Here is a 22,871-nt window from a genome sequence, read left to right as displayed (position 1 = left end):
GGTGGTATGAGAAGAAGTCTGTGGTTTCGGGATCTCTTTTGTACAAACCAATCAACAATGTCTCGAAATATGGATCGCTGGGCTTGAAAGTTACCAAGCAACGCTTTTTTTCTAAGAAAAGGTGGATATGCATCGTTGAACTCCGGATGAAATTATCAATGATGTCGTCTCAAACTTCTTCGCTTCGTTACATCTGTTCTTCGACAAATAAGACACATCAGTTTTCCATCTCTGCGAAAGCTGATTAATTGTTCCACAGTATGCTGAAAACTCAGTTTTGGTGGTTTAATTTCCCTTTCCTTGTCGCGATCTGTTCATGTCTGTGGTGGCGAGTGTAACACTCTTTAAAAGTGTACTACCCCGCGGAATTCTCTTAAAACATAGTCCAGACGAACACCGATTATCATTCAGTACCAATTTCAACTCGGGCATATCAAGAAACCATCAATTAACAAAGCAAAGACGGTCCGATGGAAGAGCTAAGTAACTAAAATAATATGTAACAATACCGTATCACCAGTAATTGTCTGCGGGCCGCGTCTGCGGGCCGCGTGTTGAGAACCCCTGAACTAGATCTTGTTTTCGTTTAAAATATCACTGAGAATCACATTCAGAGTAAATGCCCGCTTCCCGAAATCATTTGCGATAATAATAATATAACTGATTTTTTAAAACCTTATCCAAACGGATTTGACATTGTTATTCATTTAATGGTGGTTCTACTGTCATAATGAAGATCGTTCTCATTTTAGACTCGGTATTGATGATCTGCATGTTAGGCATTTGTAAAAAAAAAAATGAAAATGAACAAAGTCAGTGTTGCCATTATTCTGATTACCAGTATTATTGCAAGAATAGAATCCACCGCAACGGCGAATGAAGGTCGGTATCATTAATGGAGTGTACTTAAAATATTTATTTTAAATTAAATTATTACAAAACGCATTTAATCAGAGGTATATCAACGCTTTATAGACTAATGCTCTAATTCAGTACTTCCCAACCAGTGGGTCGCGGAGCTATTTCAGGTGGGTCGCGAAGATTGTCTAAATCAGAGGTTCCCAACCTTTTTCGACTCATCGCCCCCTTTTCAAACTCCACAAAGATCATCGCCCCCCAAATATTGGGAACCGAAAAATGGGCATACAGACTGAAATCATCGGCGAATTTACACTTTTACAGCTAAATTTTGGAGAGTTGACTCACAAAAAAGGTGATTTCTCCGACTTGATTCCAATAGGACCGTAACAGCACTTCGTCAGCCTCCCCCCAATACGTTGGTCTTGTCCCCCCCATAGGGCGATAATGCAAACTTCTGCACCCCTCAGACCAAACTCCCCCGATACCTCTTTACCGCTACTTCTCAGCAAAAATTGTTGGCCGCTTTAGGTAATTGGCGCGAAGCGCGGAAAATTTTTATCATTCATGATTAAAGAATTGCACATATATTGCTGTCAATTTTTTATCCTCTCTCTGCTCATGTATTCAGATTTACCGGTAAAGCTGAGTGAGGTGTCTTGGAAAATTTAGGGCCCGTAAATATAATAATTGAACATATTCGGGCGGACCCGTGGGTATAATGACTTCGTTACGTAATGGCATTTCGTGGCCTGTCTGCTATGTCAAAAGATATTAAAATCGTCCATATGTACTAAACTAAAAGACGCACACGATTTCAAATTGGTATTTCTGCACTGGAAATTAATTTTTCTCGCGAGATGGTTTTTGTTTTGTGGGGTTCTGATTGCCAGGACAGGAACATTTGGCGCCAGTCATTTAGGCTCCTATGGACAGTTAAATATATATGTAGGCTATATCGTAGATATATCGAAGTCGGTCAGCGTAAAGACAGTCCTTTTCCGCCTAGGTCAGTGGTTCTCAACCTTTTTGACTTCGCGGACCCCTTTTGGCCGTCAAGTACTCTCGCGGACCCCCTCAAATTTTAGTTCAATTTTAGCTTTATTATGGTGCAACCTATATATCTGTATTGTGCAAAGATGAACTGTAGGCTTGTGATGAATAGCAAAATAATGCTTTTTCATGCAGATAACATCATACTATTTATGAATAAATTGGTAGACTTTTATTATTTCAAAGCTGATTTTGCTGCTGTATTTCTTGAAGTATGTGGTCGTGTCTTGAAAATCCGGGTTTTCGTTTTCATATGGACGAGGAGTGCCGAAAACCATTTTCGCAAAGATAGATGGGGGCTAATGCAATATTAATGCATAACGCTTCCGACGATACTTTTGATGTGATCGCAACATGTATGACACCAAAATGAAGAAACATATATTTTATGAACATATCACGTCCAGCATCTAGCGCAGGGACGGGCTACAGACCACGGGCCCCGATGGCATTTTGATCGGCCCGCAGAGAGTTTCTGCCGTCAAGGTAAAATCCTAATCTAAAAGGATAGACAAATTTTATGCGTCCAAGAATGGATCCAAGTTTGCCAACCTAAGAAATACTGTCATGAAACTACTTATTCTGTTCGGATTTACATATATATTTACGAGCAAACATTTTCGACCATGAACAATTGAACATTAACAAGACAAGGCTGCACACCAAGGCTGCATACCAATATAACTGGTGATATCAATTTCAGGGTTGGAGCGTAATACTTTGATAGCAACGAAACACTCCTTGTTCATAAAAAAACAGCCTTGTCGATAGGGCATCCGCAATAAGAATGCGCCAGATCTGATAGCCGAGCTTTAGGAGCAGGTATATCATTGTCAGATTTATGACGGGTGTCAGCCAAAAGTATTCGGGTTCATTTCAATATGAATATACTATTCAATTGTATATTGATGTTCTGTACCTCCAAGAAGCTGTTCAAATTGTCGTTATGTATATCACAGGATAAAATGGATTTCGTGGCGAGGTTTCAATCCCTGCATTGGGACAAATTAGGGAAATAATCCGGAAATTTTTATTTCAAACGACAACTTCAAATCGAGAAGGTTTCGCAGACATTAGGAAGTCATCCTGATTGACGTAACTATCTCCATATTTTTATTTTTTCCACAAACCACCACAAAACGTCTCTTAACAGCAATATGTTTGTATGAACAGGTTAATGCAAAATTGGCAATGAAAATTAATTTCCACACTACGATAGTTCATGTCAGACGATTAATACGATGATATGAGTCATCAGGTTTTAGCAGTTGTTGTGCAAAACTGCCTCAGGCTTACCCAAATAAAATATAAAAACCGTTAGAATATCAACCATACTAAAAATTTAGAGGTCTCGCGGACCCCCTGAAATTGCTTCGCGGACCCCTAGGGGTCCGCGGACCCCCGGTTGAGAACCGCTGGCCTAGGTTTTCTCGTTCTGGCACACTTCTCGGAGTCGCATGTTACATGGCCTGAAACTTCATATGTCTTGGTGCGTCATAGTGTGATAATGGCTGACGCCGAGATGCCCATTTCTACTACTCATGAGCGTTATTTCTTGGAGGAAGGGTATCCAATAAGCAAGAAACATGACACCACGAAATAGCGCGCAGCGCAAAAATCTTGTGAAAAAGTTGCCTAAATTTCCAAAATAATACTCTATAATTAGTGATAATTCACGAAAAAAATTGTGGGCCCCCTTCGAGCTCGGGCCCCCATCCCAATTGGGGGTTTGAGTGCGGCAGTTACTGTCATGGACGCCAATACAGGTGTTTTAACGCGCCATCGCCCCCCTATCGCCCCCTTCGTCCGTTTTCGCCCCCCTATCGCCCCCTTTGCTATTTTCGCCCCCCTGGACCGACAAATCGCCCCCTGGGGGGCGATATCGCCCACGTTGGGAACCACTGGTCTAAATGTTACAAATTCCTATTCAATATGCCAATGCCAACCACCTTATCTTCTCGCGATTAGCCGAGCAAATACACGTTCTCATCATATAAATTGAATTGCTTTTGAGCCCATTATCGCCGCAGCCACGTATCCGCGCTCACAATAATTAATGAACCAGACTTTTGGGCCGTAGTCATTTTGATTGGAGCGCGACATTGAAAAGTGTATTATTATGTATATGCCTGAGAATTGGAATTAATTCCTTCTTCCAAAGGCTTTGTGACCGTTGATAGGGATTGCAGCATTCCAGTCCGATATGGTGTTACAATGAGTAATCGTCGAGCTTGATAAGAGGGCGATGTCTTGAAAAAGGTTTGGAATCACTGATCTAGAGTCTTTATAATTATCTCATTTATGACCGCACTGCTGGTAGGGCTGTTCAAAAATAACTTTTTTTCCCCGGATTCCAGCCATTCACTGATTAAATTGTCAGGTTACCCTAAAAAACGCTGCACACCAAATTTAGTTCAATTCTAACATGTATAGGACTCCGCAGATCCAATTAAAAATTTTAATTTATTATGGAAGATTAAAAAAAAAATTTTCAAATTTTTCTGCCAACCCCATGAAATTGTTGAGCTGTCTTCAAAGACGTTGCAAAACAAATTTGAGTCAATTCCGACCAGTAGAAGCGGAGTTATGTGAGTTTTTCGTTGATAAATCTCGGATTATCCACCGATCAAGGATAATTGAGGATTATCATCGAAAAACTCACATAACTCCGCTTCTACTGGTCGGAATTGACTCAAATTTGTTTTGCAACGTCTTGGAAGACAGCTCAACAATTTCATGGGGTTGGCAGAAAATTTTGAATTTTTTTTTTAATTCTCCATCATAAATTAAAATTTTTAATTGGATCTGCGGAGTCCTATATTTGTTAGAATTGAACCAAATTTGGTGTGCAGCGTTTTTTAGGGTAACCTGACAATTTAATCAGTGAATGACTGGAATCCGGGAAAAAAAGTTATTTTTGAAAAGCCCTATGTACAGTAGTGACGCAAAAATCATTGTTTTCACTCTACCTGTTTTTAAATATATTAATAATATAATAAATCGACTCTCTCCAGCCAGCCTATATTCAAGTCAAACTTTTCAGAAAACGACATAGCGAATCGTGACGAATCGTCTCTCGGTTTCGAGGAAGACAACACCTTCTCACAAGGAAATGACGGTACGTATTCGCTCGTAACGCCTAATCAGTGAAAGGAGATTTGGGCTTTTATCTATGACATTGCGAGGGTGTATATCCGTTCAACACAGAACTTGCGGCGTTGTGAATCATGATAAAGTTCTGAGAATCCAGCTTGACATATCACATTGTGACGATTTTGAATAAGAAAATGCTTCACTGCCGAGAGATCCATGTCCTATGACAACGGAAATGGTATTCATATTTGGGCCAGTGGTGAAAATGTATTCCTGGGACAAGACCATTTACTGATTAGCGCTACGTCATCGGATGCGAATGCGGGTCTTACTTGACCACAGATATCCGATGAATATCTACTCAAGTAACAACAAGTAACAAGTTACAACAAATTAATCAAATTCTGTTTCTATGCTATAAGAATTGATTATTTACAATAAATACGACTGATGTCCAAACTGCGTGGATAAATGGTCGGGTTATGTAATGTTTTTGGAACCCGAACCGCAAGAATCATTTATCGTCATCCAGCATGGGCCGATTGAAGAAGGTTCCCAAACCCCATAAACTATTTACTCTATACGAGCTTGTAACAAAAAGTCTCCATATCGGCCTTTTGCAGTTCTTATTGTCGATAGCGAGATATCTCATGCAAACCTAAACTGAGAGTGATCTTATATTAAAACGTATTTCCTGCATATGATGCATAGTATAGGGGTGTCAAACTCAAATACACTCGCAGGCTAAATTCCTAGATTTCGATAACGTCGCGGGCCGCAGTATCAACCAAGGTAATAAAGTATTAAGGTATTAAATGTATTTCCAAGTCAGCCTTGCAGATTGACATCCCACGCATATCGTGAATATGAGTGAGAGAGAGAGAAAATTTTTGTTTTCGGCTACTTCGTAGGGAAAAAGCATAATTTGTAAAAAATTATGAGATATGGGCATTACGCGGGAGGACAGATGCATCATGTCACCATACAAGCTTTAGGGTTATGATTGTGTAGCTAGCGAACATTTGATTGCTACTACAATGTGTAGAATAGTTTAGAATTTGACAAAGATTGATGTGATATCAAAGCCTTTGAGCAGTGCACATAATCCGGGTTCCGGAACATCTATTTAAAAAACGTAATCCAAAATTTAATTTAGATAAACATTGATTAGATGCCGGTATTGCAGTTGCTGTCTTATGTTGTAAAGTCCCAATATGTGTGTACCGCACTCTATACACTCAGTCCTGCATTGCAGCTCCAAATCTTTGTTTTAAATGTATCTCGTTACTGTATCCTGATTGAATTTTTAATCTGCATTACTAGTAGTTTTGTTTATTTATTTTCATTGTAATGCGCCATTGATTGTAAAGTGTACTCCTACATGCGGCGACTGTGTACTAAGGCCTTGCGGCCACTCGTCGTCATCCTGGTCCGCATTGGACTTTCAATGGTACGACAAATAAATGAATATAACTATACGGCAAGAAGTCGGGCACAGAATGCCAGTGATTGTCATAACGATCTGCTTAGATATCGAAATACCCGGCTACGACATTATCAGCTATTACTATTCCACATTACACACGAACATTTGGTTGTAAGTGCAACCAAGTCAAGCTCCGTGTCACAAGCCCATCTTTGATATTAACGTTTGACCCCAGTCAACTCCAGCCATGTTCCAGTGTTGGGATCAAGTCACTACCTTCGAGTCACGAGTCATCTCGAGTCATTGCAAATTTTGACCAAAGTCAAGTCAAGTCAATCGATTGTCGACCGTGACTCAAGTCAAGTCAAGTCACTCGTTTTTTGGAGGTGACTCGAGTCAAGTCAAGTCAAGTCACGAGTGAAGTCACGATTCAAGTCAAATTGAATTTTCGAAGTATGAGTGATGATTAGGGCTGTTCAAAAATAACTTTTTTTCCTGAATCTTGCGGGTTACGTGATTAAATCGTTAGGTTGCCTTAAAAAACGACGCACACTAAATTTGAATTCATTCCAACCAATATTCGCGGATTTCGTAGAGTTTGAAAATTTCAAATTTGCCTATGAATGCAAAAAAAAAAATATTTTCAAATTTTTCTTCCAACCCCATATAAAATTGTTGCGCTGTCTTCAAAAACGATGCAAAGCAAATTTGACTCAATTCCAAGCCGTAGAAGCGGAGTTATTTGAGTTTTTCGATGATAATTCTTGGATTTTCCTTGATTGGGGGATAATCCCAGAATTAAATAACGAATATAACGTTAAATACAGATATAATAAAGCGTTGTATCTATAGGGTTGCATTTAAAACAAAAATCAATTTAAAACAAACATGTTTAAAATAAGCCCGAATTTAAAACTTTTTTTAAAGGCCATGACGTCACGAATATTCAATTCTGACGTCATAGGGGATTGGCATTGACAATTGAAAATATAGGGTAAAATTAGCTTTTTTGACGAACTGTATGTACTATTGCTGTTGGACCGACTATTTTGAGAGTTCCAACCATCCCATATCGATATACGTCGGCAACATCGGGTGGTTATTGTCAGTAGGCTCATACAACATGTTTATTATAGATTATTTACACAATTATTGCATAATTTTACAACTTTGAAAAAAAAATTGTGTTTTTTAAAAGGCATTTTTTTTGAAACACTGTTAAAACATGTTTTTAACTAAGTGTTTTAAAACACCGTTTGTTTTATATTCAACCCTAGTTCTATCACTCAGACACTCGTAGAACTACTAATAAAGTACCTACGTGAGTAACTGCTGTATAGCTACGTGCTACAACAGGGGCTCAGATAATATGATGCCACAATGCTGAACTACAAGCTGACTTTTTAAACGGCCATTTAATGTAACAAGGGGAACAATAAAACGCTATAATAATCTGGCCAAATTAATATCTTCCGTCGTTTTGCCAATAATTTCGACGAGGACTCGTCTATAGACCGGACGGATGTATTCTTACGAGTGAAACACCTCTTTCTATACTTGCGCAAAATATGATTTCAAAACAAAGTATACAGTAGCCCAGCGGTTCTCAACCGCCGGTCCGCGGACCGGTGCCGGTCCGCGACGACATTCCTGCCGGTACGCGAGGTATATTACAATTTTATACTTTAATTTCAAGATGCAATGTTGAAGGCTTGTCCTTTGATAAAATAAATATAACATCTAATTTTAAACTGATTCAAAATTTCGTGAGGTAACATTAGGGCTTGAAACATGTTCGATTTGACTTAAAGTTCAAGACGTTTCATTTGACGACATGCGAGCGACAAATACTGAACAGATACGAGCTCACTCATCGATAAACAGCGCAGTTTGATCATTGGTTTTCGATTCGTTTATTTTGTGCAGGACCGTAACAGGGGCACCCCAAACCGCCCTATTGGAGCGGGGCCGAGCTTGAAAAGGACCCAAAATTATTTCGAAAATGAACATTAGGGCTGTTCAAAAATAACTTTTTTTTCCTGATTCCAGCCATTCACTGATTAAATTGTCAGGTTGCCACAACAAAGGCTGCACACCAAATTTGGTTCAATTCGAACATGTCTAAGCGTCTGCAGAGCCAATTAAAATTTTTAATTTAATACGTTAAATTAAAAAAAAAAAATTTCAAATTTTTCTCTCAACCCCATGAAAATGTTGAGATGTCTTCAAAGACCATGCAAATGAAATTTGAGTCAATTCCGACCAGTAGAAACGGAGTTATTTGAGTTTTTCGTTGATAATTCTCAGATTATCCACCAATCAAGGATAATTGGAGAATTATCAACGAAAAACTCCAATAACTCCACTTCTACTAGTCCGAATTGAGTCAAATTTTATTTGCATCGTCTCTGAAGACAGCTCAACAATTTCATGGGGTTGACAGAAAAATTTGAAAAATTTTTTTTTTCAATTTTCCTGTATAAATTAAAAATTTGAATTGGATCCGCGGAGCCCTATACTTGTTAGAATTGAACCAAATTTGGTGTGCAGCGTTTTTTAAGGTAACCTGACGATTTAATCACTGAATGGCTGGAATCCGGAAAAAAAAGTTATTTTTGAACAGCCCTAATGAACATAAATCATAGTGTTTTATTTGAAACTTTTTCCAACATTTTTCAATTTCTTTTGGGGCTTTGCACGATTTGGTGTCCCTAAATGTCTTGCTTATTAGGTGCCCTTCTCCGAGAAATACGCATGATTTATATGCCTTTCGGCGTCAGCCATTACCACACCACGACGTATCCACACATAATGAAGTTTAGGTTACCATATGAGACTCCGAAATTTGGGCCAAAAATTTGGCCGCGAGAAAACCGCTTCAGTCGTGAATGATCGAAAATTTTTGCTATTGTCGCGATAAGCTACGTAAACTCTCTACTTACGCTGAGTAGAATGGATGTGATCACAAGTACAGGTAAAAACATCCATCCAAGTATAGGGTCTGGGGACGAAGCCCCCGGAAGTTTGGCTTATCGCCATGTGGGGGCCCCATGACCAACGTTTTTTGGGGTGGGCTGATGAAGTGCTTTTTCGGCCCGGATTTGCGGATAGCCGGTATAGCTGCTGTAATGTGTTTTCTTGCAGCACGCATGGTATTCGTAGTTGCCAGAGTAGCCTGCGTCTGGTGGCAGTGGGCAATCAACAAGGTAGCACGACAAGGTGCTTGGTTCGACTCCGATACGCTTCTTCTCTTGATATAGTCAAAGAGAAGAATATTATTTGAGTTGGCGTGGCCGTTTAAACCCACGGCCTTCGGCGCGAAAGACTGTAAACGACTCTCGGCGGTAGCACGTTTATCTGGACAAGGCAATTTTACCTCGACTCAGCATACTCATGCACTATACCATAAAATCGCATGGATTCCATCTTGAATATAATTAAATACGATGAAAACCCTCTAAATGTCACTCGCTAGCATCACATAATTGCAAAAAACGGTTGCATGCTTTACATTTTGGCTTCATTTCAATATTGACAGTTCACCGGTCCGCCAGACATTTTTTGAAATTTTACCGGTCCGCGAGGCGAAAAAGGTCGAGAACCACTGCAGTAGCCAACACCCTGAGAGAATTGGTTTTTATGATACAATGGGGATACCATATCAAGATCGATCCCGTACTCCTGATAGATTTTGTACATTACATGTACTATGCATTCTTTATATCAATTTCGCAGACGTAGATAATTGATAGATTGACACAGGACAATTCGCTGACTTCCTGCATATGTGTTTCGTTCTTGCTATTGTGTGATTGCGGGCGAATCTCACAGCAGAGAGTCACCAAAGATTCAAGAACGGAGACCTGAATATTTCGAGCAAATAACTTTTTAATGGCAAGTGCATGCTCGTGCTGAATTTCTTTTCATGCTATACCACCGCCATGCGAATTAAGGGTGGTCTGAAGTTGAAATGCAAAGAATTTCAACCAACCAAAGACGTGACAATTGTAATAAATGAAAAAGGTTCACATTGCAAAACCTACCGAGGTTCGTTTATCGTTTGTGAACGCGAACCTCCAAATTTCAGAGGTTCATTCACAGAACGCAAACGTGAAACTCACGTTCATACCATCGCTACTTAGAACTACGTGTCGGCGGATTATCACGGAGGGTTAACACGTTTCTAAATGTTATATTTCAGAGCGATGCCACAGAGACAGCGACTGCGGAAACAACAGGGATTGCGATGATGGACGTTGCAAATGTAAATTTGGCTTCGAACCGGATACTGGAGAATGCGTCGGTTGGTAGAATTACTTAAACCTCGGGTATTGCCTAACGGAGCCTTTTAACTTTGGTGTGCTGGAATTGAACGCGCATTACTTCACGACCCCTAAATCGGAACAATGACTGAAGCAAATGCGTCCGACGCGGAAAAACGTATTTTGGCGTTTTTTGAGCAGGCTAAAATGTCTACCTATCACTTCTGAGTTGATGCACACTGCACAGTTTACAAGATCTGACTCAAAATTTCGCAAATTTTCAGTTCAATAGTGTCTTGGTATATATAGTGGTGTCCAACTCGACCTAAGGGTAAGCGAGTGACATAGTTTGCTAATACACCCCCGTCATGACACCAATGGAGGTGGCTTCGAACGAGGGATGGTCTGAAACCCGGTAAGGTTCTGTGTGAACGCGAAAGCGCACCTATGACGTCATGCGACGTTATATTGCTCATTCAAACCCTACATTTCTGGAAAGTTATATATTAATGTTCATGATAACTAACGACGGCTAAGGCGATATGATGTCACAATGCTGAAGTACATGCTGAATTTATGAACGGCCATTTTTATGTATCATGTGGAACAATAAAATGCTCTATTAATTCCGGAAAATCAATATCTTCCTTCCCTTTGCCAATAATTTCGACGAGGACTCGGCTAGACCGGACGGATGTATTGTTACGAGTGAAACACCTGTTTCTATACTTGCGACAGATATTGTTTCGAAACAAGGTATACAGTAGCCAACACCCTAATCGGAGGGAATTGTGTTTTATGATACAATAGCGATATCATATGGTATTAAGATAGATCCCGTACTCCTGACAGATTTTGTATATTGCATGTACTATGCATTCCTTATATCAATTTCGTTGATGTAGATAAATTGATCGGTTGACTAAGGTCAATTCGCTGACTTCCTACATGTGTGTTCGTTCTTGCTATTGTGGGATTGCGGGCACATCTCACAGCAGAGAGTCACTAAATAGTCGCAAATAGAGACCTGGATGTTTCGAGGAAATATCTTTTGAAGTTTGGAAGAGCATGCTCTTGCTGAATTTCTTTTCATGCTATCAACACCATGCGAAGTGTGGTCCGAAGTTGAAATGCAAAAAATTTCAGCCCAAGAGGTTATATTGATATGAAAATTGTAACACATGTAAAATGTTCACAGTGCAGAACCTACCAAGGTTCGATTGTGAACGCGAACCTCCAAGTTTCAGAGGTTCACTCATAGAACGCGAACGTGACACTCACGTTCACACCATCGCTACTTAGAACTACTTGTTGGAGGGTTGTCTTACCTCCTCATCGCTGACTTCCCTGCGAGTGTAGTGCGCAATAAGGCTTGCATGATAAGTGAATATAGCAAAATAAAAATGCTGGGAAGCACTCGTATAGAGGATGCGTGAATATAATAACCAATGGAATATAATAACGATTGTATGCGTGCATTCATCGCTGTTAACCCAATGTGTAAGAGACTTTCACTCGATTCTGTTATGCTAATATGATTTTTTCAAGTGAATTTTACTTTCATTCCATATGTGTAGCAATATGCAGTGAATATGTCATTTCAGAAGCAACACGATGCCAAAGAGACAGCGATTGTGGGGGCAATGGGGAGTGCGATGATGGACGTTGCAAATGTAAAAATGGCTTTGACTTGACTGGAAATTGCGCCGGTAAGTAAATTCACGTCAACCTGTGATAATCCCACCTGTCGTTTTTAACATCATCGCCTCCTGATTAAAGATGCATTACATCATGATCGCCAAATCTGAATGAAAACTAAAGCGAATGTATCTGACATGGAAATAGTAATTTTTTGAACAACCTTAAATGTTCACATATCACTTCTGAGTTGGTGCGCATTTAGCACAAGGTGTCTCGCCCCTTCGCTAATCATGACGCATTGCAAAGAAAACAGTCACAATGTCGCTATGAGTTGTGAAATCTAAATTGGCGCGACAATAGATGCTTGGAGATATCGACTGTAACCTGCGCAATATATTTTCCTGTATATTACCTGCGAGTGAATTAATTTTTTTCTTCATGGTTCCCGACTTCAGTCTTGAAAGTATTATATATGCAAATTATATCACGATGGTTTTCACTAAGTCAGAATTAACCCAAATATTGCATGTAGCGTTATTTTAGCTACTTGGCAACTTAATTACGCGGCATCAGTAATTTGAAAATAAAGTTATTTTTGAACAAAATTTAACTCACAGTGACTTTCCCAGATGATAGCATTGTAGAGAATGTGTGAAAATAATATATGCGATGGAAAACATTCACAATTACGCCCATATTAGTTTGTTCAGTAGGTTATCAGTATCGTCATGTTATATATGCCGGTGTTCAGGCAAACAGAATGTTACTACTATTTCAGGTATGCAGCGCTGTATATAGAACGCGCCATTTTAAAGTCAAGATATTCATATATTCGATATTTCAGAGCGATGCCACAGAGACATCGATTGTGGAGCCAACGGGGAATGCGATGATGGACGTTGCGATTGTAAAACTGGTTTCGATTTTGTTGATCGAAACTGCGTCGGTAAGCACAAATTCGTCAACTTGGAGCCTTGCCATACACTGAATTTTATCTTTGGTGCCTCATTTATGAAACGTACAATACTTCAACACCCGCATAGGCGAAAGTACAGTGTAAGCGAATGTATTTGAGGTGAAAATATAGTGTGTTTTGAGCAGCCATAATGCTAACACGTTAATTGTGGTTCGAATCTGACCGAGGTCGACTTCAGAATTCTACCTAAGTGTTGGAGGTTTATCTAGGCTCGTCCTCGACACCTCACCCACCTAAGCGGTGACTTACAAAAAGCCTGGAAGTGGGCCGTGCTACAAGTCGGCAGATGCGGAATCAAAAATGCAGAAAATCGGCCTGGTGTAAATGACCGTTGTAGTCGACAGACACCATGAATACCCCAATCAAACAAATAAACAAACACTTCACTTGTGAGTTCATGTAGGTAGATGGTATTGCAGTGATGGGATCAAGACACTACCGTCGTGTCACAAGTCATCTCGAGTCATTCCACGTTGTGACTGGAGTCAAGTCAAGTCAATCGATTATCGAAGGAGACTCGAGTCAATTCAATTCAAGTCACTCAATTTTTGGAGGTGACTCGAGTGAAAGTCAAGTTACTTTTGCAAAGTGACTCGAGTCAAGTCAAGTAATACGGAAAAGTTGACTCGAAGCTTACTAGAGTCAAGTCATGATTCGAGCCATCCCAACACCGCATTGTTCGTATTGCCACCGAGACAGTTCAAGTCAGAGTAATTTTACGAAAAGTCGTGTCTAAGTAACAATTTTTAACCATAAAGCATCTACTGGTCATGTTATATTATTTATGACTGCTTTTCAAAACTACTTACTTAATCGAGTAGTTTACAAAGATAACAAATTCTATATCTACTTGTAGCAATTTTATACTGCTTTAGAAATCACTACTTCTACTCGCACTTGAGTAGAGTTCAGCGCGACTACTTCTACTTCTACTAGAGCAGCCTCTTAACTACTTTGACCCTCTCTGATGGTTGTGAGCTTTAAATGCATCGGAACCGAGGCGCACTTTCAATGCTCACAGCTTAGAAAACTGAGTGACCGTACTTGTATGACATGTTGCGGTTTTATCAGCGGTTTTCAAAACGTGTCTTTTATATATATTTTTATTATAAAGTAAATTGATTTATCATTCGTGGTACCACAATAACCGTTTCTATGGCCCTCCAAAGCTTGTGGACCATGGTGTTGCCCATTTAATATATTCGAAATTCTATAAATGCAGAATTACATATCTTTGAGCGTCGTCTGAGCGTCATGAACTGCAAGAATTCTCTTTCCCGGTTCTCAGATGCGCCTTTGGACGGCGTTAAACATAACTAATATTAGTATTCCTCAATTTAGCATTCATATATATAAATTGACTATAGTTATTCATAGAAACAAACAACAACAACAACTGTGGACTACTATACTTTTACGGCATATTCAGGAGTCAATCAGAGCCGCAAAAAGGCTACCTTGGAGCAGCGGTTGGGAATCACTGATCTATAATGTATATTTATTTCATTTATCGCAGCACAGCTCCCATACAGTAGTGACGCAATAATCATTGTTGTGATATGCGTCACTGAACCTGTTTTAAACCTATCTCTCCAGCCAACCTATTTACCAGTCTAAATATTCAGTAAACAACATCGCCAATCGCGACGAAGCCTCTTTCGGATTTGAGGGCGACAACACCTTCTCACAAGGAAACGAAGGTGTGTATTCACTCTTCAGGCGTAATCAGTGAACTCAACTTTCGCATCGATGATAAATTGCCTCTGAATACTTGTTTTTTTCTCATTAATTTGTGTTTCATTCGTTTGATAATATCTCATTGTACGTCACGCAGTTATGCTTGCATGATAAGTGAGTATAGCAAACTAAAAATGTCGGGACGCACTCGTATAGGATGTGTGAATGTAATAGCCAATGGAATATATTACCAATTGCACACGCCTCCATCGCTATTCACCCAATGTGTCGGGGATTTTCACTCGATAGTGTTCTGCCATATATGCTTTTGTTCAGGTGAATTTTACTTTCATTCCATATGTGTAGCAGTATGCATTGAATATGTCATTTTCGAAGCAACACGTTTCTAAATGTGATATTTCAGAGCGATGCCACAGAGACAGCGACTGTGGAAACAACAGGGATTGCGATGATGGTCGTTGCAAATGTAAATTTGGCTTCGACTCGGTTACTGGAGAATGCGTCGGTGGGTAGAATTACTTTTACGTGGGGTATTGCCTAACGCGGCCTTATAACTTTGGTGTGCCTGAATTGTGCGCGCATTACTTCACGACCCCCATAATCGGAACGATGACTGAAGCAAATTCGTCTGACGCGGAACAAAGTATTTTGGTGTTTTTTGAACAAGCTAAAATGTCTATATATCTTTTCTGAGTTTATGCACACTGCACAGTTTACAAAATCCGACTACAATCTCGCAGATTTTTAGTTCAATAGTGTCTTAGTATATATAGTAGGGATGGTGTGAACGTGAGGTTCACGTTCGCGTTCTGTGTGTGAACCTCGGAAATTTAGAGGTTCGCGTTCACAACAGAACCTTGGTAGGTTCTGCACTGTGAACCTTTTGGTAAATTGTAATTTTCACTCCATTATAAGATCTTTGGCTCAAATTTATTGCATTTCAACTACGGGCCACTCCATGCATGGTGCCGGCAGCATAAAAAATCAACGCTTAACGAGCATGCACCATGCACCTCGACAACCATAAAAGTTTTAGTTGCTTTGTTACAAATATTTTCTCGGAATAACCAGCTTTCCGTTTGTGAATATTTAGTGACTCTCTGCTGTGAGCTTGACCCGCAATCACACAACATCACGAGCGATATACGTAGTCAGCGAATGGTGCTTATTCAACCAATCAATGACATTGATATCGTCTTCTGATGTAAAAATCTAACGGGCGTACGGGGTCAATCTTGACTTCATATGTTTATTGTATCATTATAACCAAATCCGTGCGATTAAGGTGCTTGCTACTGCTGCATAACTTGTTGTTGGTGGTGGTATCGGTAGCGAGTATAGAAACCCGTAGTACACTCTGCTCAATATCCATGTAGCAATGCTCAGATTCCGAACACATTGTACGGTATGGCTAAGACCGTTAAGGCGTAAGCTTATATTCCTTGGTAAGTCCTCGTCGAAATTGTTGGCAAAGCGATGGAATGTATTGATTTACGCCATTATTATATCCTTTGATTACCGCTGTTGATACATTTAGCGACGTTTAAAACGCCGATATGTACTTCAGCATTGTGGCATTATGTGGACCGAGTCTTCGCTAGGTATCGTGTACATTAATATAGGCTTTCACTTCATTGGAAAATAGGGTTGGAATTAGCAATATGACGTCACGTGACGTCATGAAGTTCACGTTCGTGTTCACACAGAACCTTTCAAAAAGGTTCGCGTTCACACGAACCTGAACCTTTCAGAGGTTCACACCATCCCTAAATAGTGGTTTTCAACTGGACCTAAGGGTAAGCGAGAGGCATAGTTTGTTAATACACCTCCGTCATGACACCAATGGAGGTGGCTTCGAACTAGGGATGGTCTGAACCTATGAAAGGTTCTTTGTGAACGCGATGGCGAACCTCTAAAGTCATGTGACGTCATATTGCTTATTCAAACCCTACATTTCTGTAAAGTAATATCTTAATGTTCATGATAACTAGCTACGGCTAAGGCGATATGATGTCACAATGCTGAAGTACATGCTGAATTTTTAAACGGCCATTTAATAATGTATCATGTGGAACAATAAAATGCTCTATTAATTCCGCAAAATCAGTATCTTCCGTCGCTTTGATAATAATTTCGACGAGGACTCGGCTAGACCGGACGGATGTATTCTTACGAGTGAAACACCTGTTGCTATACTTGCGACAGATATTGTTTCGAAACAAGGTATACAGTAGCCAACACCCTAATCGGAGGGAATTGTTTTTTTTTATGATACAATAGGGATATCATATCGTATTAAGATAGATCCCGTACTCCTGACAGATTTCGTACATTACATGTACTACGCATTCCTTATATCAATTTCGTTGATGTAGATAAATTGATCGGTTGATTAAGGTCAATTCGCTGACTTCCTACATGTGTGTTTCGTTCTTGCTATTGTGGGATTGCGGGCAAATCTCACAGCAGAGAGTCACTAAATATTCACAAATGGAGACCTGAATGTTTCGAGCAAATATCTTTTGAAGTTTGGAAGTGCATGCTCTTGCTGAAATTCTTTTCATGCTATCAACACCATGCGAAGTGTGGTCCGAAGTTGAAAAGCAAAGAATTTCAGCCCAAGACGTTATATTGACGTGAAAATTGTAACCAGTGCTTTGGAGCAGCCGTAAATTTAAACTGCTCCAGCTCCGGCTCCGGAGCTTTCTTCTGCCATACATTAGCTCCGGCTCCAGCTCCGGAACCACATTATTACCACTGCTCCGGCTCCAGCTCCAGCTCCGGCATTATCGAATGGACCTGTTTATATCAGGGGTGGCCAATCCGCGGGTCAAATGTGGCCCGCGAGGTAATTTCCTATTATATTATCGAAAATGAATTGCTCAGATTGTGAGCTTGTAATGCCAACCAAAAATTACAATTCTGGCTGCGACACTTGGGATTTTGATGACTAAAATATCAGTTCCGACGCATTGGCAGATTCAGGGTCCAGTCACATTTTCAGTAAATCGTCGTACATTACAATAAACTGAAATAGTTGTGAAATTTTTCTTCACGCTTTGCGTGTTTAATTGCCACGTGATTTCTTGCTTGGTAGCCTACCCCCTACTGAAAATGAACAAAAAAACGCCTAATTTACCCGATCGAGTCTAACTGTATTCGCAATTACGGGAGAAAGTCTTTTCGCGTTTGCGCTCTCATAAAGATCGTCGACGGTGAAATGTAGGCACTAAATGATTGTCGCATATTATCGGAGACCTTCGATATCGATGTGGCCAGACGCCGAATAGTCGTGTCCTTGCAAGCTGTGCCTAGCGGGCAGTATACAATAGACCCGCAATATACTCAAGTAATAATATTATTGACCTAAACTTTGAAAATTTGATCCGCTCGGCGCGGCTAGTGGACCGCGCACTCGTTCGTCAATTGCATGTGCTCCTTTAGCCGAAAAGGTTGAACATTCCTGGTCTATATAGATTACTAATCTACCCATAGGTTAGTTATCTATAGTAATCTAGAATCTGTCAGCCGTCAGTAACATCCGATGTAGCAACGAAGACATAGGTGCCGCCGTGACAGATTGTGACGTCATAATAAATACTTGTCAATTATCTATAACATCATGGTTGCACTATAACGCACCTTACTCTATGCCAGGGGTTCTCAACTTCCCTTGTATAACGGGCCGCATTTTAACAGCAAAAGACGCTGCGGGCCGCAAAACTATGTTACCTTGCATTCATGGGCTACTATTAAATTTAGGCTATTGTAGCCGATTTACCAGTCGTATACCGGCATTTAGTACATTTCTATGCATTATAAAGTAATAATGAACAGCGTTCGTAAGTTTGCAGCTGCTGCTTGTGAGAATATGTATCTTCTAGCGGCCCATGTAAATCCCTTCATGGAGCGTGCATTACATTCGTTGTCAAGTCGGTATATGCAACTTCAAATCCTTCCACCAGAGAGCCGAACTCTTTGTTCCAATCCGTGGGCGAGCAAGTATAAAATTACTATAACTTTTGCGTTACAGAGACCATTATCACATTGAGCTCTGAGTGATATGAGAAGAAGTCTGGTGTTTGGGGGCATTTCTGAGCAAAACAATCAACATTTCTCCTTTCCGTTCATGCCTAAGGCACTGTACCAATAGTTACAGAAGTCAACTTTGTCAAGTTGATATTTTTCGCTGGTCCCCTCCCCACGTTTGCCCAGCCAGTATTTCTCTGCATATATGTCCACTCTGATGAAATTCAAGCAGATAATTAGTTATACAATGTCGGTGGATTCATCCAAGGCTGCGTAAAAGTAATCTACGCGGCAACGTGTTTCAGAACAGGCGATAAAAGATTGACTGATATTGATGTTACTCGTCTGGTCAGGATTGAATCAGACGATTGCATCTTCGAAATTTGTCTGGTGATGTTGTCGTTGCTGCTAAGTTCCGGAAACAGTAAATATTCGCAAAGTATGTTACGATTTTATTGAAATCACATCTTCTATATCAGATTTCTTGGGTTTAGCGATATTCGAGGCAATTTTAAACGATGCGTCTGTAACGTCGTCGACAATCTCAACAACCGTTCGCAGAGAGTCAAACACTCTGTAAAAGTGTAGGCCTACTAAGTAGCGGGATTCTCTTGAACCAGAGTCCAGCCGAATATTGATTCAAAACAATAACAATCTGAAGTCGAGCATACATCAAGAAACGAGAGCACATTGAAGCAGTGTTTCTCAAACATTTTTAGTCACGCCCCCCCTTTTTGATAGGGAAAAATTTCGTGCCCCCTTATCGTCATATAACAAAATGCAACCAGAATGCTAGCAATACAAACGGCTAGTTTGATGGCATGGAAGGTTATAGCCGTTGATCAGAGAATTCTCAAATATTAAATTCGGACTATACACAGAGAAATAACAGTGAATTAGGGATAAATTGCGCGCAGCGCGAAATTTTTTTCAGTTGGCCGCACCTTCGCGCCCCCTTCAGATGCTTCACGCACCAACGAGGGCGCGTGCCCCCAGTTTGAGAACCACTGTCTTCAAGAATGAGTAATCAAACGAAACAGAGACGGTGCGATAAAAGAGCTAAGTATCTAAATTAATTTGTAACAATACCGTGTCATTAGTAATTGCGTTTATAATGAAAGATGTCGCGGGCCACAAAATATACGTCTGCGGGCCGCGGGTTGAGAACCCCTGCCATTGCTGTGTACACTGCACAGCATTAAAATTCAGGCCTGCTGTTCAATGATGATAAATCAGCAGATGTAGTTGTTACATATATAATAGCATCTTATGACTTACGTCGGAGCCGGAGCTACTCCTCAAATACCGGGCTCCAGCTCCGGCTCCGGCTGAATTTTATGTAGAGCTCCGGCTCCGGCTCCAGCTCCGGTGAAAATGCACGGCTGATTGTAACACATGTAAAATGTTCACAGTGCAGAACCTATACCAATGTTCGATTGTGAACGCGAACCTCAAAGTTTCAGAGGTTCACTCACAGAACGCGAACGTGACACTCACGTTCACACCATCGCTACTTAGAACTACTTGTTGGAGGGTTGTCTTGCCTCCTCATCGCTGATATCACTGCGAGTGTAGTGCGCAATAAGGCTTGCATGATAAGTGAATATAGCAAACTAAAAATGCTGGGAAGCACTCGTATAGAGGATGCGTGAATATAATAACCAATGAAATATAATAACAATTGCACGCGTGCATTCATCGCTATTAACTCAATGTGTAAGAGACTTTTAATCGATTCTGTTATGCTATATACGCTTTTGTTCATGTGAATTTTACTTCCATTCCATATGTGTAGCATTATGCAGTGAATATGTCATTTCAGAAGCAACACGATGCCAAAGAGATAGCGATTGTGGGGGCAATGGGGAGTGCGATGATGGACGTTGCAAATGTAAAAATGGCTTTGACTTGACTGGAAATTGCGCCGGTAAGTAAATTCACGTCAACCTGTGATAATCCCACCTGTCGTTTTTAACATCATCGCCTCCTGATTAAAGATGCATTACATCATGATCGCCAAATCTGAATGAAAACTAAAGCGAACGTATCTGACATGGAAATAGTAATTTTTTGAACAACCTTAAATGTTCACATATCACTTCTGAGTTGGTGCGCATTTAGCACATGGACAGACAGACAGACAGAAGTTTATTTTCAGGTGTAAGAAAGTGATGCTGTAAAATGGTGGCCAGCGATACGACCATTAGGTCTTCAAGTCAGCTGGTCACCTCATACATTAAACAGACAGTCATATATAGACCAACATTCAATACCAATTACATATAACTCATATATGTATATCTATAATTAATGATTTGGCATATCACTGCTGTCAATCTAGCTATATAAGAACAGGTAACTAAACAGTTGGTAAAATACTGAGTAAACAGTACAAACGGTACCAAACTCTCAATGACATGAGAATGAAGAAACATGGTGACTCGCGCCTTCGTTAATCATGATGCATTGCGAAGAAAACAGTCACAATAATGTCGTTATGAGTTGTTAAATCTGAATTGGCGCGACAATAGATGATTGGAGATATCGACTGTAAGCTGGGCAATATATTTTCCTGTATATTACCTGCGAGTAAATTAATTTTTTCTTCATGGTTCCGGACTTCGGTGTTGAAAGTATTATATATGCAAATTATATCACGATGGTTTTCAATAGGTCAGAATTAACCCAAATTTGGCATGTAGCGTTATTTCAGCTACTTGACAATATAATTACGCGGCAAGAGTAATTTAAAAATAAAGTTGTTTTTGAAAAAATTTAACTCACAGTTTTACAAAGTGACTTTACCTGATGATAGCATTGTAGGGAAGGCTTGAAGACAATATATGCGATGGAAAACATTCACAATTACGCCCATATTAAATTGTTCAGTAAGTCATCAGTAGCGTCACCTTAGATATGCCGGTGTTCAGGCAAACCGAATGTTACTATCATTTCAGGTATGCAGCGCTTTGCTTAGAACGCGTCATTTTAAAGTCAAGATATTCATAAATTCGATATTTCAGAGCGATGCCACAGAGACATCGATTGTGGAGCCAACGGGGAATGCGATGATGGACGTTGCGATTGTGAAAATGGCTTCGATTTTGTCGATCGAAACTGCGTCGGTAAGCACAAATTCGTCAACTTGGAGCTTTGCCATACGCTGAATAATATCTTCGGCACCTCCTTTATCAAACGTACAATACTTCGCTACCACCAGATGCGAAGGTACTGTGTAAGCAAGTGTATTTGAGGTGAAAATATAGTGTGATTTGAGCAGCCATAATGCTCACACGTTAATTGTGGTTCGAGTTCGACCGAGGTCGACTTCAGAATTCTACCTAAGTGTTGGAGGTTTATCTAGACTCCTCCTCGACTCCTCACCCACGTAAGAGGTGACTTACAATAAGACTAGAAGTGGGCCGTGCTACAAGTCGGCAGATGCGGAATCAAAAATGCATAAAATCGGCCTGGTGTAAATGACTGCTGTAGTCGACAAACACCATTAATACCCCAATCAAACAAACAAGCAAACACGTCAATTGTGAGTTCATGTAGGTAGGTTGTATGGCAATGTTGGAATAATGTCACTACCGTCGAGTCACAAGTCATCTCAAGTCATTCCACGTTTTGACTGGAGTCAAGTCAATCGATTACTGAAGGAGATTCGAATCAATTCAAGTCACTCAATTTTTGGAGGTGACTCGAGTCGGGTCGAGTCAAGTCAAGGCAAGTGATGTCAAGTCAAGAGTCAAGTGACTATTGAAGTCAAGTTGAGTTTTCAAAGCACCAGACATAATAAATATTCCTTGCATCATTTTGCTAGCTGTTAGAA

General features: G+C 40.2%; 1 protein-coding gene across 34 annotated transcripts in view; it reads left to right on the top strand.

Annotated features, from left to right (window-relative positions):
• The first annotated feature begins 458 nt into the window (after positions 1-458).
• Positions 459-22,871, top strand: part of LOC145451713 (uncharacterized) — a 312,192-nt gene continuing 289,779 nt past the window's right edge. For 3 of the 34 annotated variants that reach the window (XM_080329955.1, XM_080329949.1, XM_080329939.1), the window contains exons 1-9: positions 471-882; positions 4,955-5,029; positions 10,632-10,733; positions 12,297-12,401; positions 13,178-13,279; positions 14,935-15,009; positions 15,411-15,512; positions 20,859-20,963; positions 22,060-22,161. In XM_080329955.1, the coding sequence (XP_080186081.1) occupies positions 798-882; positions 4,955-5,029; positions 10,632-10,733; positions 12,297-12,401; positions 13,178-13,279; positions 14,935-15,009; positions 15,411-15,512; positions 20,859-20,963; positions 22,060-22,161 (853 nt within the window). In that variant the 5' untranslated portion in view covers positions 471-797. Of the gene's footprint in view, positions 883-4,954; positions 5,030-10,631; positions 10,734-12,296; positions 12,402-13,177; positions 13,280-14,934; positions 15,010-15,410; positions 15,513-20,858; positions 20,964-22,059; positions 22,162-22,871 lie in introns of all 34 variants that reach the window. The other 31 variants (XM_080329933.1, XM_080329954.1, XM_080329945.1 and 28 more) reach the window with 29 other exon arrangements.

The sequence above is a fragment of the Botryllus schlosseri genome, chromosome 12 (genome assembly GCF_051294905.1).
Source record: "Botryllus schlosseri isolate E-star chromosome 12, Bs_hap1, whole genome shotgun sequence".
Taxonomy (NCBI): Eukaryota; Metazoa; Chordata; class Ascidiacea; order Stolidobranchia; family Styelidae; genus Botryllus; species Botryllus schlosseri.
The sequence above is the reverse complement of the archived record's forward strand: the minus strand, read 5'-3'. Positions and strand labels throughout refer to the sequence as shown.